Here is a 17,342-nt window from a genome sequence, read left to right as displayed (position 1 = left end):
ACAACCCTTGAGGGGAGGCAAAAGACCCATATCCATCTTTCAGAGAGAAAGGCAAAAGAAACTGGATTAAACACGCAAAGCGTACGTTAAAAAGGGCCGGCAAAACTGAATAAATTACGTTAATTTACTATAATATATATTTATATATGTACATAGATATACATACATACATACATACATACATACATACATACATACATACATACATATACTTTTGTTCCAACCTTTTTCTATGTATCTGTCAAGAATCCCATTATTTACACCAACCATGCTTGATTGTTTGCACTTCATTTCTCGTTACAGCAGCTAGCTGGAGCACATTCTTAATGCACACGATCGATTGTTGCGAAATTTGATATTGGACATATGACTCTAAGTTGAGGTATTTTGCATCATATGTCGTTATTAAATATTTTAATAATATTTTAGGATCTCAAGTTACGATTATTCTTGACGGCTTATAAAGAGAGTTTAAGAAATTTTTAATGTATTGCTGCACTGGGTGCAGCATATAGAGCTATAACTCAGTATGTTGTTAGTAACATGCCAGCAAAATCTGCGGATTACTGTTTTCTTCTATCTGTCTGTCTGTCTGTCACGCTTACCTTGTCATTGCAACTCCTTTTGCACTGTTGAAGGGGCATCATTTGAACTGGTACAAGGGTGGACTCATGCATAGATATTTATGTCTGTGTGCCAGTCACCATATCTGTCACGCTTACCTTGTCATCACAGCTTCTCCTACGCGGTTCAGGGAAATTATGACTGCGAATAAAGGTAGTCCATGATGTTTAGATGTGCATGAAGAGATAGCTCCTGTCTGTCGTCTGTCTGTCGGATTTTATTAAGAGAGAAGTCTGGAGATTATTAGGGACATGCATTGTTTAAACGATAGTCTCACATTCCTGTTTTGAATTATTTATATGTTGTTTTCTTTCTATATAGATTTGTGGCCAAAAAGGAAATTATGAAAACTTTCTTTGTAGTCAGGGAGTATATTATCAACAGAGGTTATTTTAATATGTTTCAGCAGTGGTTGTCTTTACTCGATCTCTGTATACTGTATACACACACACATATATATATATAAATTCCTCTCGATAATTTTAATAAATTATGATCTCTGACGAATGTGTATTTGCCCGTGTGATGATATCCTAAAAGCGTTGCCTGCTATTATTACACATAATCTTCATCAGAGGAAAAAAGCTATAAAATTTCCCGAAGCATGACAGACATATTGCCAATTTAATTAGTTCAGACTGGCGGCTCCAACATTAATGATGTTCTCTTCATTTGCACCAGCTTTCGATACCCAATATAGAATATAGATTTCTGTGAATTCCATGATTAGGTTTGGTTCACCTTGTTTTCTTTTTATCTTGCAAAGGAAATAGGCACGATCGTGTTTAATTTGAGCATGCGTGATTGATTAGTATGTTAAGTGTATACATATAGTGTATGGACATTCCCTTAGAAGATATATATATATATATATATATATATATATATATATGTATATATATATATATACATATATATACATATATACATTATATATATAATGTATATATATACATTATATATATATACATTATATTTTATTTCAGTTATATGACTTTTTCCCCATTTAGAGCTGATGGCACTGGAAAAGTTAGAGGTGTGTGGATTCCGACCAGTCACTAGGGATGAGGTTGCCAGCCCAAGCGTTTTCTTGTTTCAAGTTGACGTGGGTACCCATTCATGTTAGGCTGGAAGTCGAATCAGTGACCATACTAATGAAAGCCAAACGCTCTACCAACATCCTTAGATAAATATATGTATATATATACTGTAACATATATATATATATATATATATATATATATATATATATATATATATATATATATATATATATATATATATATATATATATTGTACACGTTATAATTAGATGCTGTAGACACAAACTCCTTGAGCACACAAGGGACAGGGGTTGGGGGTTGCACTTTCATCCTGAAACAGAAATGCTGAAAACCGCAATGGTACAACCTTTCCTGGCTCCACCCTTTCTAAAGGAAATAACGCTTATTGTGAAAAATTAAAAACATGAATAAAGTGAATGTAAGAGAGAGCCAAAACGAAAGGAAACGTTGGTTCCCAAAACGAAATGGTGGTGGGGATTCTTTTTGGGAATCAGCGTTTCACCAAGCAACGTTTATTTTGGTTGACGTTTCAATATTCAAAGGGCTTTTTTTTCCAGTTGTGTCTGAGAATGGAGCCTTTTGGAGATAGCAGTATTATTGGATAAAGGAAATCCGTTATTGGTATTGACATTAAACGAATTGCAGAGGTTTGAGAAAAAATTGCGTAAGCGAAAAGAAAATAAAAAAAATAGAAAGCGTCGAAAAATTTGGGATACAGCCATTGTGTTCTTGACAAAAGCCGAAGGGGGAGTTTCCTCAAAGACAACAGAGATGAAAGCGACCAACCATGGTAAAAAATGTAATGAAAATACTTAAATTAAAAAAGGCAGGCTTGTGACAGCTTTTTTGGTCGGTTTTATTCTTTGGTCCTCGATTTGTTCTTTGAAACTTTTATGTAACCTGTGTCAGTTACCGTTCGTAAGATGGTGCTGAGGTCTTGAAGTTCTTTTTCCTCATTCCATTATATGCAGGGTGTTTTCAAACTCAGGGGTCATTCGGTTTTATCAGTCTTTCCTAACATTTGTTTCTAGTATTTTCCCCAGCCATTTGACCGAGTTCTGTTCATCATAAAAGAGGGTAAGTCAGTTATCATTAAACTGTTTCATTACTGGAACCTGGTTTTGTTTTGCATAGCCTTGTTTCTTTTTTGCCAAATTCATACACAAGATGAGATTATAAGCTTCATATATAACTTGCTTAAAGAGAAGCTTAGTCCACCCCCTCCCATCCCCGTCCCCGTCCCCTCCCCTCCCCCCTCCCCCTCCCCTCCCTCCCCTCCACCTCCCCTCCCCTCCCCTCCCCACTCAAACTCAAGGAAAACTTAATTTCTTGGTCCTGGACCTTTTGTACAACACACCAACTCGGTCAGTCAGCCTCTAAGGATAAATAAATGGAATTCGTCATGAACCAACTGCCCGTGGTGCTGCCTTTGCAGCTATCATTTTCATGGTATAAATACTCTAAGTTTAAAAAGTAAGTTTGTGACTAATTCTGAAAACAGTTGATTTTTATTATATATATGCGGGAAGACATTTTAAACACATAGAGTCAAGTTTTTGGTGGTTAAGCTCATCACGGCCTTGAAATGTTATTTTTATATATGGGTCATATAAAAAATATCGACGGCTCTTGCCACTTCACAGTGTGAATGTGGAGAGTAAGTAGCATTTTACCTTGTTTATATAATGTGTCTATGTGTGTTGTGTGTAGTGAATGAAATGTTGCCATTATAAAACTCTTGTACTGTTATCTCAGGTTACAAAATGGCATAGACTATGCACTGTAATCTTAAGTAACAAAATAGCACAGACTATACCAGACTGCATAGCTACTTGTACCTAGCTATCCCTAAAATTCTGGATTAACTCTTGAATCACAGACGAAATACGGTACTTGTAATTTCTTAACTATAGTTGAATGTCCGATAATTATTTGGGAGTCATACCATTACATCCCATCTAAACAGGTACTTAGAAGCTTATATATTAATCAGTCACTTACTTTAGTTTTTTGAATCTTGGAATTGGAGATTGGCATCGCCATTTTCGAAATTAAGGTCCATCTTTCTTAAGCCTGTTGGTGACTGTTTGCGTAGTGTCTGATGTTACTTTATTATTTTTGGTCACGTCAGATATGATTGGGTTTGTACTATAAATTAGTCGGCAGCAGAAGTGAAAGGATAGATTAGTTTTACAGCATATGAGTTCTTCATATATTAATATATATATATATATATATATATATATATATATATATATATATATATATATATATATATATATATATATATATATATATATATATAAATATTATTTTACTATATATATATATATATATATATATATATATATATTATACACTCAGGCAAATTATCGTGCATCTAGAACGCCGGAGATTCAAGAGGAAAAGGATGGAAAACAGCCATCGAAGCATCATAAATTTAATGGCCGAATTTTCGAGACTTCAGGTCTCATCATCAGGGCTGTAAAATATACAAAATTTACAAATTAAAAACAGACTCAGTAAAATGACAATTGTACAAAGGTTAAAATTAACAAGACGCTTAAGAATTTATATTAAAAGAAGGTAAAAAAGTTAAATAAAAAAATTAAATAAAAAATAAAAAGCAAAGAGAATTCAAAGACTAGTACAGTCAGGGAAAAGACTCCTTTTACCCCCTGCGTTCACTCGACACGCTAAATGGCAACGCCGCTTTTGTTTATGTAGTAGAAACTGTAAAAAAATATGAATGAATTCTCTGTCTCAAAGGCAAGCCTTATTGGTGGAGACGTTTCCTTACCTGTTAGTATATATTCACTTGATTATTTCAAAAGAAACAAAGTGACCTGACGAAGAAAAAAGTTTACGAACAAACTACAACGTGATTCATGGTTTTATACGTGATTTTTTATGATTATATAAGACGTTATATCATAGGGAAATTACATAACGTAATATCATCATACACTTGCGTTTGGCTCTTGAGACTGACGTAGGAAATAGATTTGGAGAGACGGGGGTTGGGGGTGCGTGAAGAGGGAGGAGTTTGTAAGGTAGAGACAATGAGCTGTCGAAGCGTGTATAGCTTCGTTAACGATTTTTCCCCCAACTCCTAAACCTTTTGAAGCTAGTTCTGGTTTCCCATTGAAACGATAAGTAATGTAGCTACAACGACTGAAAATATTATGTTAATTCCGTCAAACTTTATAACAAAAGTGTAGTTTTCTTATTCAATATCTTAACAGTGGTTTGCATTTGGATAAATTCAGTTTTCGAATACCATAACCTTGACCAGTCCCGTTCAAATGTTCCTGAAACCAATTAACTACATTAGAGTTAAAATATTTACATAGAACGTCAAATGAATGACTGGACGTAAGGTTGCCTCTGATTGGTTGATTACAGCCAGCTATTTTCCTTTGAATATCATCTAGTCTACGCTGAAAATTCCGCCAAAATTGTGTAATTCAATCGAACAGCGGAGGAAAAGTAGTTCTATCTTGAACAGCCAACCGTTCTGTATATCGTTATCAGAAAAGAATCAAAACTTTTTGTGAGAATAAGGATGAATAAAATTATTGGAAATACTGAATTCCCAACAGATACACAGGAGTTTGAGGACGATACTAATGCAAGGACAGATATTTGAATTAATAAAAAAATTCATGAAATGTATCGGCAATCCTGATAGGAATTCTATTTTCAGACATACTTTGTAGCAGTTGTCGAATAGCATTTTTTAGAGCTCATTCGTTGTGGCCAAGAATATAGGATGTCTACCCAAGAAGGGTCAATAGAGGTCGGCTATGAACGAAGTTTCCTTTCCACCGACTGCTGCTGAGATCACTCGGACAACTTTTCATGTGGAGTTATTTTTACTATTAACAATCTTATTATGCCACTGTTTTAATCATAATTTATCAGCCACTTACTGTTGCTAAACGCTCTTTTACTTTCAAATTATACTTACTCAATATTCTTTGTAGCATGGATACTGGGATATAGAATGCATATTTTTTTGTTTACCAAAAAAAAAAAATTCTTTAGTAGCCTATAATAAAATAAGCTTTGTCTATTTTCATTGTTGCACGCAAATTTCGTAGGTTTTTAGTTCTTGGCTAAGACAAAATAAATATCCTTTTAAATACGAAAAAAGCATTAACAACAATGTTATTCACATAAATTATATATATATATATATATATATATATATATATATATATATATATATATATATATATATATATATATCTGACTCACATCTGGGATCGATAGGTCTTTCAATTGAACAATAGGCAAGTAATTTGTCAGCCCATTATACCATACAAGTCATTCACAAGTTGGAATCAAGAGGAACTGCACCCACGGAATTACCTGGGCAAGCTAACTGCTTGCATACCAACAATGACCTAATTGACAGCATTTCATTCGAATTATCCCTTCTGAGTGAATAAGATTAAATAATCAACACATGGTCACGTGTGGAACAAAAATAAATTTCTGACCCACATCAGGGATCGAACCCAAGCTTTCAATTGAATGGGCAAGGGTGCTGCCCACTATGCAAACAAGCCGTAGTGGGCAGCGCCCAAAGGCCTTTGAAAGACCTGGATTTATCCTGATGTGAGTCAGAAATTTATGTCTGTTCCACACGTGATTGTGTTTGATTATTTCTATATGCATATATTATATATAATAACTTATATATATATATATATATATATATATATATATGTATATATATATATATATGTCATTTATATGTTGGCGTGCCTATAAGGGATCAACGACCAGCACCAAGTAATTGAAGCATAATTACTGAGCACTATCTAATATTTGAGTCTCAGAGCCAAGTCACTGATGCTGCAGCAAAAGTGGAATGTGACCTCCCATGATTTTATAGGTTCATAGCATAAGAGCTTGGATCTGGATTCTGTTAATTGAGGAAAGTGTCGTTCATCTACAACCAATCTTAATGGTTTAAGTGGAATCCATCCACCCAAGGTTCCTCTGCACGGGTGGTTGAAGTAGAAGAATAGCACAGCAGAGAGCATTTAATGTATACTATTATCGTGCATATTTCACAATAAACGCGCGGTCAACATCGCCGGGTAAAGCTGTAAGTGGATTATATATATATATATATATATATTATATATTCATGCGTGTGTGTGTACGTATTTTATATATACAGTATATATATATATATATATATATATATATATATATATATATATATATATATATATACTGATATTAATTAGACGATGTTTAACAAGCTATATATTTTCGGTGTTCATCCCTTGATATAGGCTGCCTGACAGTGGTTCTGGAAGCTTCCAAGAGAGTAATGAGGAAAGAACTTGTTTTCCAGGTAAATGCTGGAGCAATGGCACGGCTTGGCTGTTCAATCAATATCATCAAAGAATGCTGGCCACATTTAAGAAAGTAGATGAGCAACATAAATTTATGTGATGTCGTTAACAAGCAATTACATTCGCTACATATTTGTGTGATTACATGCTATCAACTCACTCTCTCTCTCTCTCTCTCTCTCTCTCTCTCTCTCTCTCTCTCTCTCTCTCTCTCTCTCTCTCTCTCTCTCTCACGTCTTGAAAAAATGGGTTGTGGAAAATGAGTGTGATTTTGTAGCAATTGCATCGATATTTATTTTCAGTCACTGTAGCGACAGTATCAATTGATGAAATGGAAATTCCGCAGTAGCTTCTAAAGATTTTGGACTTATAAGGAAAATCGTTAACGAAGCTGCGCATAGGTTGATTAGACAGTTCACCCGACTTCACCGTCCCTTCCTTCCCTCGGAACAACTTCTATCTTCTTCCAGCCTTTCACCGTCCACCTCCGTCTCCTGTGTCAGTCTCAGGAGCCAAACGACACTGTATGATGACATTACTGTACATAATTTCCCTCCTCTAAAGCGTTTTATATAATCATGAGAAAAAACACTAATAAACGTATTTTTCACGTTGTAGATTGTTCACACATTTTTTTTTACCGACGTATTTTAGTTTTTATGAAATAACGTAAGTAAATATATGTTAACCGGTAAGGAGACGTCTGCACCAATCAGCTAATAGTATTACTACTTAAATACATAAACAAAAAACGGCGTTGCCATTTACAATGTCTCGTAAACGCAAGGGGTAAAAGAAATCATTTCCGCGACTGTACCTATCTCTAGAAGGCTAAAAACTGGTGACATTCCCCTTCTTGGAAGGCCGGATGTCAACTAGGCTATAAACAAAACAGTGGAGGAGGCCTGACTGTTTAAGAGAGGCAAAGCTTAATTGTTAAAGATTCCAAAATAGAGAGAATAGTCATTGGGTGCTTGGGCCACGATACGGAAATCGAAATCATCATTTGTAAATGAAGTTCTACATTTATTAGTGTGGGAGCCACCAAAAGATTGCTCAAAGTCCGGATAGATTCCCATCTCGGAGTCAGCCACCGTACGGGATGCACTTTGAAAACCAAAGAATTCTCTAGTATAAGAGAACACACTTATAAATGTAGAACTTCATTTACAAATGATGATTTCCGTATCGTGGCCCAAGCACCCAATGACTATTCTCTCTCTATTTTGGAATCTTTAACAATTAAGCAGCTTGTGCCCTCCTTAAACAGTCAGGCCTCCTCCACTGTTTTGTTTATAGCCTAGTTGACATCCGGCCTTCCAAGAAGGGGAATGTCACTCAGTTTTTTAGCCTTCTAGAGATAGGTACTAGTCTTTGAATTCTCTTTGCTTTTTATTTTTTACTTAATTTTTTTATTTAACTTTTTACCTTCTTTTAACATAAATTCTTAAGCGTCTTGTTAATTTTAATCTTTGTACAATTGTCATTTTACTGAGTCTGTTTTTAATTTGTAAATTTTGTATATTTTACCGCCCTGATGATGAGACTTGAAGTCTCGAAAATTCGGCCATTAAATTTATGATGCTTCGATGGTTGTTTTCCATCCTTTTTCATATATATATATATATATATATATATATATATATATATATATATATATATATATATATATATATATATAATCGAAATGATTCTCTGTGTAGGGAATTCGGCTTGAGAAAAAAAGAATGACTGGTGAGTGAAAAAATCAGCAAAATCAGAGAGCATCATCTTGAATTTTAGGACCAACATTTATTATTCATAATTGTGGTGTAGATCATAGTCGTCTGACATAAATTTTCTATTTTTTGACCTCTATTATTAACAGCAGTTCTTCTTCAAGTACGTTGATGATGATTGTAAATTTATATCAGAATTATGGATGACCACACCGATAATCTGACAAATATATGACAAAATTATCTAGAAAATATAGTAAAAAATAGTCTCACTGAATTAAAAAAAATTATACTTAAAAAATGATGTGTTTCGATAACTCTGACAAACAGACCGCTACCAGTCACAAAAAAGGCTGATCAAAGTAAAAAAAAAATTAGTGGTCGTGAAAAATGCGGTCCCGGATGATATAGAAAATTTAGTTATTTTGTACCACAGACAAATAAATTTCAGTCTTCCTTCATCGTCTCGTGAGCTTCCATTGTCATGTTTGTGGGGTTTTGGTCCCCGCTAATCCTTCTCCCATATCTCAATACGAAATCAATAAGACTATATTGAACATCATTAGTGAGGTTTGTGAGTTGCCTTTATATACGTTATGTGACCTTTGATTGCAGTACAAGTTTGCATCGTCAAGAGGTCTTTCAAGTGTTGTATTGCTCCCCAATTACAGTGGTATGCCTTGATCTTCTCCCAGATTTATTTTGATATAATGTACACATATTATAATATCATTGGTATTTGTGCAAGTAAATGTGCCTCGCTGTCGAACTTCTCAGTTCCAGAGGTCCTTTATTCCTCACACCGCTGGACTGTGGAACAGCCTCCATGAGGATGTCGTGCAATTGGGACTTCAGAGTTCAGGCGAAGATGCAGTGAATTACTTCCCTAATACAATTCAACTTGCATTTTAATTTTTTACGTACATTTTTCTTCATTTATTAATTTTGTTGATTTAACTTTTTCTAATAACACCTCTTTCTGCATTTCCCATTGCCTTCTGTTACTTCTTACAAATGCTCACCACATTCTTGAGAAGCTTGTATTTCAAGTCAGCGGCTCCTGTGGGCTTGTTCCATATGAATAGGGTTCATGTTCTGAATAATAATAATAATAATAATATTAATAAAAATAATAATATATGAAGGGAATAGACCCTCTTTTAAACAGATCGTATTAAAAAGGATGGTTGTATTATGCGAATTTATCTTATACAGTATCTTTTCTATTTTCCTTAGGCTGTGCCCGAGATGACCTGCCCCGGGCAGCCAATCATAATTCAGCACCGATCAAGACCCCCTATAAATACCGACCCAAGCGCCTTGTTTCCTTAGATCTTTTTCAACCACGTCCAGAGGATGACCAACTAGATGGTCGAAACATGTCGACGGTACCTGAAGTAGAACCTGAATCCAGACGACGAAGGATTCCACGGATTTCTGATTGGATATTTCAATAAAAGACTTCCTGCATTCCACACACTATTCTTTTTCCAATATGAATATCAGCCAGTTGCTGACCAACATCGCTGAGCCCGAAAAGCGAATCATAGGAAAATAGAAAAGGTACTGTACAAGATAAATTTGCATAATACAGCCATCCTATTTAATAATAATAATAATAATTTCATGCAAAGTGCAGGACACGGAAGAAGGGAAATAACTAATTTTTTCGCGTAACCACTTGAAGGGATAAGCTGCCTTAGAAGCATTTACGAAGATGAAGTTGATGTGTTTAGTCTGCTCTATGAAGAATTAACTCTGTGCAGATTTTCAAGCATCTTTAATTATCATCATCGTCATCATCCTCTTTATAATCCGGACTGAGTTAGTGTCTCAGGTCTGGTAGTAATAAATGAATAGATATGACGGACGAATGATATAACCCTTGAGGAAATAGTTTTTCAGTAAAGATTCAGTAAAGAAACTGAGTTTATTCTGTTGCAGAATATTTAACCAAAAACATTCGTGTTAAGGTGTTACGGTATTCATCAGATGTGTTAACAATCACTTGCTATATGTTGCATTGTTAAATAAGCATTATTATTTCAACTTGAAAAAATGTGATATCTTGGAGCACTGGCATGTTATGGCATCTGGCAATGATCGTTTGATTATTTGATAAGTACTTGAGCGTCGCTGACACTTGAGTTTTTTTGTTTAATTTATAGACAGCAATAGAGAAAAGGTATTTTTTTAATTCATTTTTTCTGGTGCAGGAAACAGCATAGCCCTAAGCCCAGGTGTTTATTTTCTTAAGATTCTTTTAGTCATATTTTGTCCGAATTGTGAAAAATTGGCATTGCTACTTTCTTTTTGGAATGCTTGCGATTAAGGCTTTCTTGCCTCCTGAAGTGAGAAGCTGGAGTAGATGAATGGAATATGATTTTAATTAGAAATTCTGTTATGCTCAAATTTTTTTTTATCGAAAGCGATTTGATTAAAAGGGATGTGACATGATTTTCGAATAGATGAAGACATGATTATCTCTCTCTCTCTCTCTCTCTCTCTCTCTCTCTCTCTCTCTCTCTCTCTCTCTCTCTCTCTCTCTCATCGATTTAGTTATATTACTGTTGTAATATTTTTTTATGATGGTAAATACTGGAGGTGATTTGTAGCAGACGTGGAAAGAAAATCATTAAGGAATTAGTTACTGAATCGTATATAAACGGCAAAATGGCTCTGCACATAACATGCAAATAGACATAGCACATATCTCCCTGAAAGCCATCTCCTGTTAATGGCCTTGTTATATATATTGACTCGAGCCAATTTATTTTGCTTCGATTCCCTCTGTGACGAATAACAAGTCAAATTTGAATCGTGTCAGTTTGCATGTCCCAGTTACTCGTTTGACAGATAGCAGGTCAAGCCTGAGTAATGTTACTTCCTTCACCCGGGCCACATATCGAAGAAGTTCGGAATCAATTAGCCAGGAGTAATACAGGGCATTTATCAAGAGCCTTCAAGCGCTGTGGTCTGTGGGAGAATATACCTGTCCATTTTAGCCAGTTCTCAGTAGATAATCAGTTTTATTTTTGTATTGGTTTGATCCCGAAGAGCGTAATTTAACTCAAGTTTCGTCGTATAAGTGGGATATTTATGTATTTATTTTGTTTATATGTTTATTTATTTCATATATTTATTTTACACAGTATTCAGTGTTTCTGAAACTTGCAGAGAAGAGGCTAGGAAAACGTTTGTGTAGAGAGAGGCTAGCAAAACGCGTTTGTAGGCTAGTAAAACGTTGTGTAGAGAAGAGTGGCCAAACGTTTGTGAAGAGATTGGCAAAACGTTTGTGTAATGAAGATGCTAGCGAAACGTTTGTGAAGAAATTGGCAAAACGTTTGTGTAATGAAGATGCTATCGAAACGTTTGTGTAGAGAAGAGGCCAGCAAAACGTTAGTATAGATAAGCTAGCAAATAGTTTGTGTAGAGAGAGGCTGGCAAAACGTTTGTAGAGAAGAGGCTAGCAAAACGTTTGTGTAGAGAAGAGGCTAGCAAAACGTTTGTGCAGAGAAGCTAGCAAAAATTTGTGTAGAGAGAGGCTAACAATACGTTTTTGTAGAGAGAGGCTAGCAAAACGTTTGTAGAGAAGAGGCTAGCACAACCTTGGTGTAGAGAAGAGGCTTGCAAAACGTTGATGTAAAGGAGAGGCTAGCAAAACGTTGTTGTAGCAAAGAGGTCAGCAAAACATTTGTGCAGAGAAGAGGCTAGCAAAACGTTGGTGTAGAGAAGATGTTAGCAAAACGTTGGTGTAGAGAAGAGGCTAGCAAAACGTTTGTAGAGAAGAGGCTAGCAAAACGTTTGCTTAGAAAAGAGGCTAGCAAAACGTTTGCGTAGAGAAGAGGCTAGCAAAAGGTTGGTGTAGAGAAGAGGCTAGCAAAACGTTGGTGTAGAGAAGAGGCTAGCAAAATGTTTGCATAGAGAAGAGGCTAGCAAAAGGTTGGTGTAGAGAAGAGGCTAGCAAAACGTTGGTGTAGAGAAGAGGCTAGCAAAATGTTTGTGTAGAGAAGAGGCTAGCAAAACGGAATGGGATCAAGGATCGATCGTGTTGGAGGGGGCCACTGCACGTCATACTCAGGTGGCACTGGTAGTATAATGAGGGTAGGCATTTGAGGCTCACTCGTGCCTAATGAGTGATTTGGGGAATTTGGACCCCTGGATTGCTGTAGCTTAGATGAGGACTGGAGGTCTTGTCCCAGGAGGATATCATAACCTCCAGGGATATAGCTTGCTAGTGTAAGATTGCAAATTTTGGATTTATGAGGTCTTGTAACTCTCAACTGAATGGTAGGGAGTATTATTTTAAATTGATTGATACCCTCAATTGTGAGTTTATGTCCGATTGTGTAGCTCCATGGGAACTGTCTTTCCTTATGAGGGAAACTTGCGCTCCAGAGCCATCAAATGCCTTGACTTGGCGTACGGGTAGCTACCTCAGAGTGCCATATAGGGACCCTCGGCTGGAGGCCTGGCGACTTGGAATACGTAGCTGCCAAGGCAATGGCGCCAGTACTTGATTTATTATTAGGGCATTTTGCCCATGGGAGAGTGGCCATAAACTTGCAAGCTGTGCAATAGCTCTGGCTATAATCCCCATTGTGGCACATTGCCCATGTGGAGAAGTGCAGGCTTGTTAGTTGGTGGATTCCCCAGGAGGGGTTTGGTTACACTGCTCGGTGGAATGCCCGGCTTTCCTGCAGAACCCACACACAACGGGTTTCTGCGAGTCCCATTCTTGGGCGGAGGGGCGCTGGAGGTGAAAGAATGAGGGCATATTTTACACCCCAATGAACTTGCATGGGCGTGATGGGTGTCCCATGTGTCGGCGAGGCGACAGCGCTCTGCTAGAGTCGGTATGCGCTTTCACATACATGGGTGGCTAGGCAGAAGGGCGTAATATAAAAAATTTTCAGTCTTGAACTGTTCGAGATGTCTCATTGGGGGAACTCCCAGGGACTCTAGCCATTTAGGGGCCCAGTCTGACTGCTACGCCCAGTCAGACCAGGTCTGTCCTGCTTCTTTTATCTGGCCTCTCCAGCGTCGTCTCCAGCGTTCGGGGGTGATTTCATACTCCTTTGTGATCGCCTGGTGCACTTCCACCCATTTCCCTTGATCTTCCTCAGGGAGAGTGTTAAAAGCAATTAGACCCTTTCCTCTGAGGAATTTTCCCAAGAGTAGGGAGACTTCGGTGGGAGTGAGTGGGTAAGCACTAAAGACCCTTTCTGCTCGATCCTTTCTTTTTGTTCTTCCTTTTGTCTTGCGTGTTCTCTTGCAAGTTTATCTAGCCTATCTTGTTCTTCTTCTGTGAGTTTATATAGCCTATCTTGTTCTTCTTCTGTGAGTTTATCTAGCCTATCTTGTTCTTCTTCTGTGAGTTTATCTAGCCTATCTTGCTCTTCCTTCTTCTCCCTTCTCTCTTGTTCTTCCTTCTTCGCCTTTCTCTCTTGTTCTTCCTTCTTCTCCTTCCTCTCTTGTTCTTCCTTTGCTAGTTTATCTAGCCTGTCTTGGCTCTCTTTCCTTCGCCAACCTTTCTTTCTTCTCCCTCTCCCCGTTCTGCCTCTCTTTCTGCCCCTTGGCATCATCTACTTTCTCTTGGAACCACTCCCTCAGGGCTTGTCCTGACAGTCCCATGCCCTTTCCAGCGGACATATAGAACTTAAAGCCCTCTTTTTGTTGGGCTCTGGATGCCTAGGACATCTTGAGATGACACTTATATGGGTGCGACCCTTTAGAAAGCCAGTATGTCTGAATGAGACTTAGTTTGTTCTTAATGAACGAATTTTAATATGTCTGAATAAGACTTAGTTTTTTCTTGATGAATGAATGTTGATATGTCTGAATAAGACTTAGTTTGTTCTTGATGAACGATTTTTAATGTCTCAAAAGACGTAAATTGTATTCTATTTCACGCATGGACTCAGCCGGCTATTGCGTGAATGTTGGGGATTTTTTGGTTCGCCTCGTAGGACGTGATATGTTCACAGGGAACGGATTTTTAAATTTTGTCTTGCAGGACGTGGTTTCGGATTCATGCACGGACTTGGCTGGCTATCGCGTGAATCTTAAGGTTTGGTTCTATTTTCGTTGGCCTTGATTATACGGTGTACAGAAAACTCGATTGCGCAGAAGAAACTTCGGCGAGATTTTTGGTGTCCTTGATTATACGCTGTACAGAAAACTCGATTGCGTTGAAGAAACTTCGGGGAGATCTATTTTCGGTGGCTTTGATTATACGCTGCACAGAAAACTCGATTGCGCTGAAGAAACTTCGGCGAGATCTATTTTCGGTGGCCATGATTATACGCTGTACAGAAAACTCGATTGCGCTGAAAAAACTTCGGCGCATTTTTTACTTGTTTTACTTATATTCCATTTTATTATAAATATTTTTTTATTTAGTGTCTGAGGCATGCATCGTGAAAAGCTGCTTATCAAAGTTTTGCGAAGAGCTTCAAATTCTCGGAGCACTTCGTTCACTCGGGCAAGCATCTGCCTAAAAATTTCATGGCTTTTCTTGGGTTCGCATACTTCTTTGGAAACTTGGCTTGACGTGAAAATAACTTGCCCCCTATACTTAGTGTAATTTTCGTGAGGGCTTACTGAAAGAACGGTCAAATCTCATTTCACTTAAGCGTCTAAATCAGGAACCCAGGAAAATTATATGTAACATTGCCAGAGAGAGAGAGAGAGAGAGAGAGAGAGAGAGAGAGAGAGAGAGATTGTATTTGGACCGTTGTTATACTGGTAGATGCCATTTAGCTCTAAAAGCACCGTCGTGTGTTCGGAATGGGCATGAGTATATATATAATAGATATATATATATATATATATATATATATATATATATATATATATATATATATATATATATATCTGAATAGACATGTGAGTATATATATATATATATATATATATATATATATATATATATATATATGTATATAGATAAGAGATATATATAGAGATATAGATATATATATATATATATAGATATATATATATATTATATATATAGATGTATAGAGAGAGAGAGATATATATATGTATATATATATATAGATATATATAGAGAGAGATATATATATATATATATATATACTATATATATTTATATGTTTTTGTGTAGGTGGATTTTATGACTCACAATTATTACTTTACTTGAAATGGCCTTAAAATACCAGGACATATAAAACAAACAAAAAAAGAAGTACAATGGCGGAGGGCTCTTCACTAGGGGAAGTGTGGGAAACATGGATATAAAAATAGTTATGTTGATAGCACAAAGGTCAAAGGGAAAATTAACTGAAAACACGGTAAATTACTGCCGTAGAAGTCCTCCCGAAGAAGGGAGCTTGGGATACCAGAACAGGACCAAGGATGAATTCTGCTACAGGCGTCTTTCTGAAACGATATTTGGACCCACGTTACATCTAATGCTGAATTTGTGATTGAATTACTAGGGGGTGCACTTGAAGGCGCCAAGGACCCGGAGGCGTTGCCCATGTGGACTCAGAGAAAGAAGCTGTGAACACGTGGGCCTGGCATTGAACCAAGGAATATCAGGAACACAAAGATTATAGGCCCAGAGATTAACAAATGCAAAAGAGGGCTATAGTAATCGTGATCAGCAACTCGTTTTGGGTACATTACCACATTTAGAGCGTAGGGCTGACGGCGCCTTCTGCCGAGAACCACGTGTGGGAGCGTGGACAAATGGTAGCCTCCCTCCAAGGTATTTCTTCAAGTGATGCGTAGATTGGGGCGGAAAAGGGCGCCCTTGGGATGATGAAAGGCTGCCGTTTAATGTCAGTCAGCGTTTGGATACTTGCAACTTCCTTGCAGTCTTCTGGGCCGGTGGGAAGGAACACGGGGCAAAAGGGGCGGCGATGGGCTCACGTGGCGGCGGAAAACGGGAGGGCAGGGGCAAGGCAGCCGAGACTTAACTTGTTCTCGCCGAACTAGGTGACCGCGCGTGTGAGAGAGGGCTGTCCTGGCCCTGACCTTTATTGCTTCTGGACAGGGAGGTAGGGGCGATGTCTGACCCAGGTCGACGACACGACTATATCATAGAAAACGATTTTTTTTCCTGTACCAAAGAAACAGTGCAAAGCCAGATTACTGTCCCAAACTATTATATTCTCTGAGCTCCCTATACCCCCGACCTTCAAAGGTTCAAACCAACCCAAAGCAGGAAAGGAGAACAGTTTCTAGCGTATTTTGGTGCTACTCTTTACAGCTCCTGGCAGATAATATTCACACCTATAAACAGGTTGCGAATATTGACAACAACAAAATGAGCAAGAAAACGTTCGACTTTATTCTATCTTTTGCTTTGCTACAACCTTTGCTTTTACTTTATTTTGTAAAACTCTGATGCCACACTAATCAATAACAAACTGAAGGTTTACTTTAGGAGCAGAGTGCAATTTAAATATACAATAAAAGGTGAACTTGTTTGCAAATTAATTATTGCTCAAATACTTCCTAGTACTGTTTCTACCATTCTTTATTCGATTTACTTTACTGGGGTAATAAGGCACTCAAAAAAAATAAACAAA

At 37.1% G+C, this 17,342-nt stretch overlaps 1 protein-coding gene across 1 annotated transcript in view; it reads left to right on the top strand.

Moving 5' to 3' along the window:
- The window catches only part of LOC136843673 (uncharacterized), a 110,901-nt gene extending 100,657 nt beyond the window's left edge, over positions 1–10,244 (top strand). Inside the window, exon 3 of the mRNA XM_067112236.1 lies at positions 10,018–10,244. Coding sequence (XP_066968337.1) covers positions 10,018–10,238 — 221 coding nt within the window. The 3' untranslated portion in view covers positions 10,239–10,244. The remainder of the gene's footprint in view (positions 1–10,017) is intronic.
- The last annotated feature ends 7,098 nt before the right edge of the window (positions 10,245–17,342 follow it).

Source organism: Macrobrachium rosenbergii, chromosome 12 (genome assembly GCF_040412425.1).
Source record: "Macrobrachium rosenbergii isolate ZJJX-2024 chromosome 12, ASM4041242v1, whole genome shotgun sequence".
Lineage (NCBI taxonomy): Eukaryota > Metazoa > Arthropoda > Malacostraca > Decapoda > Palaemonidae > Macrobrachium > Macrobrachium rosenbergii.
The sequence above is the reverse complement of the archived record's forward strand: the minus strand, read 5'-3'. Positions and strand labels throughout refer to the sequence as shown.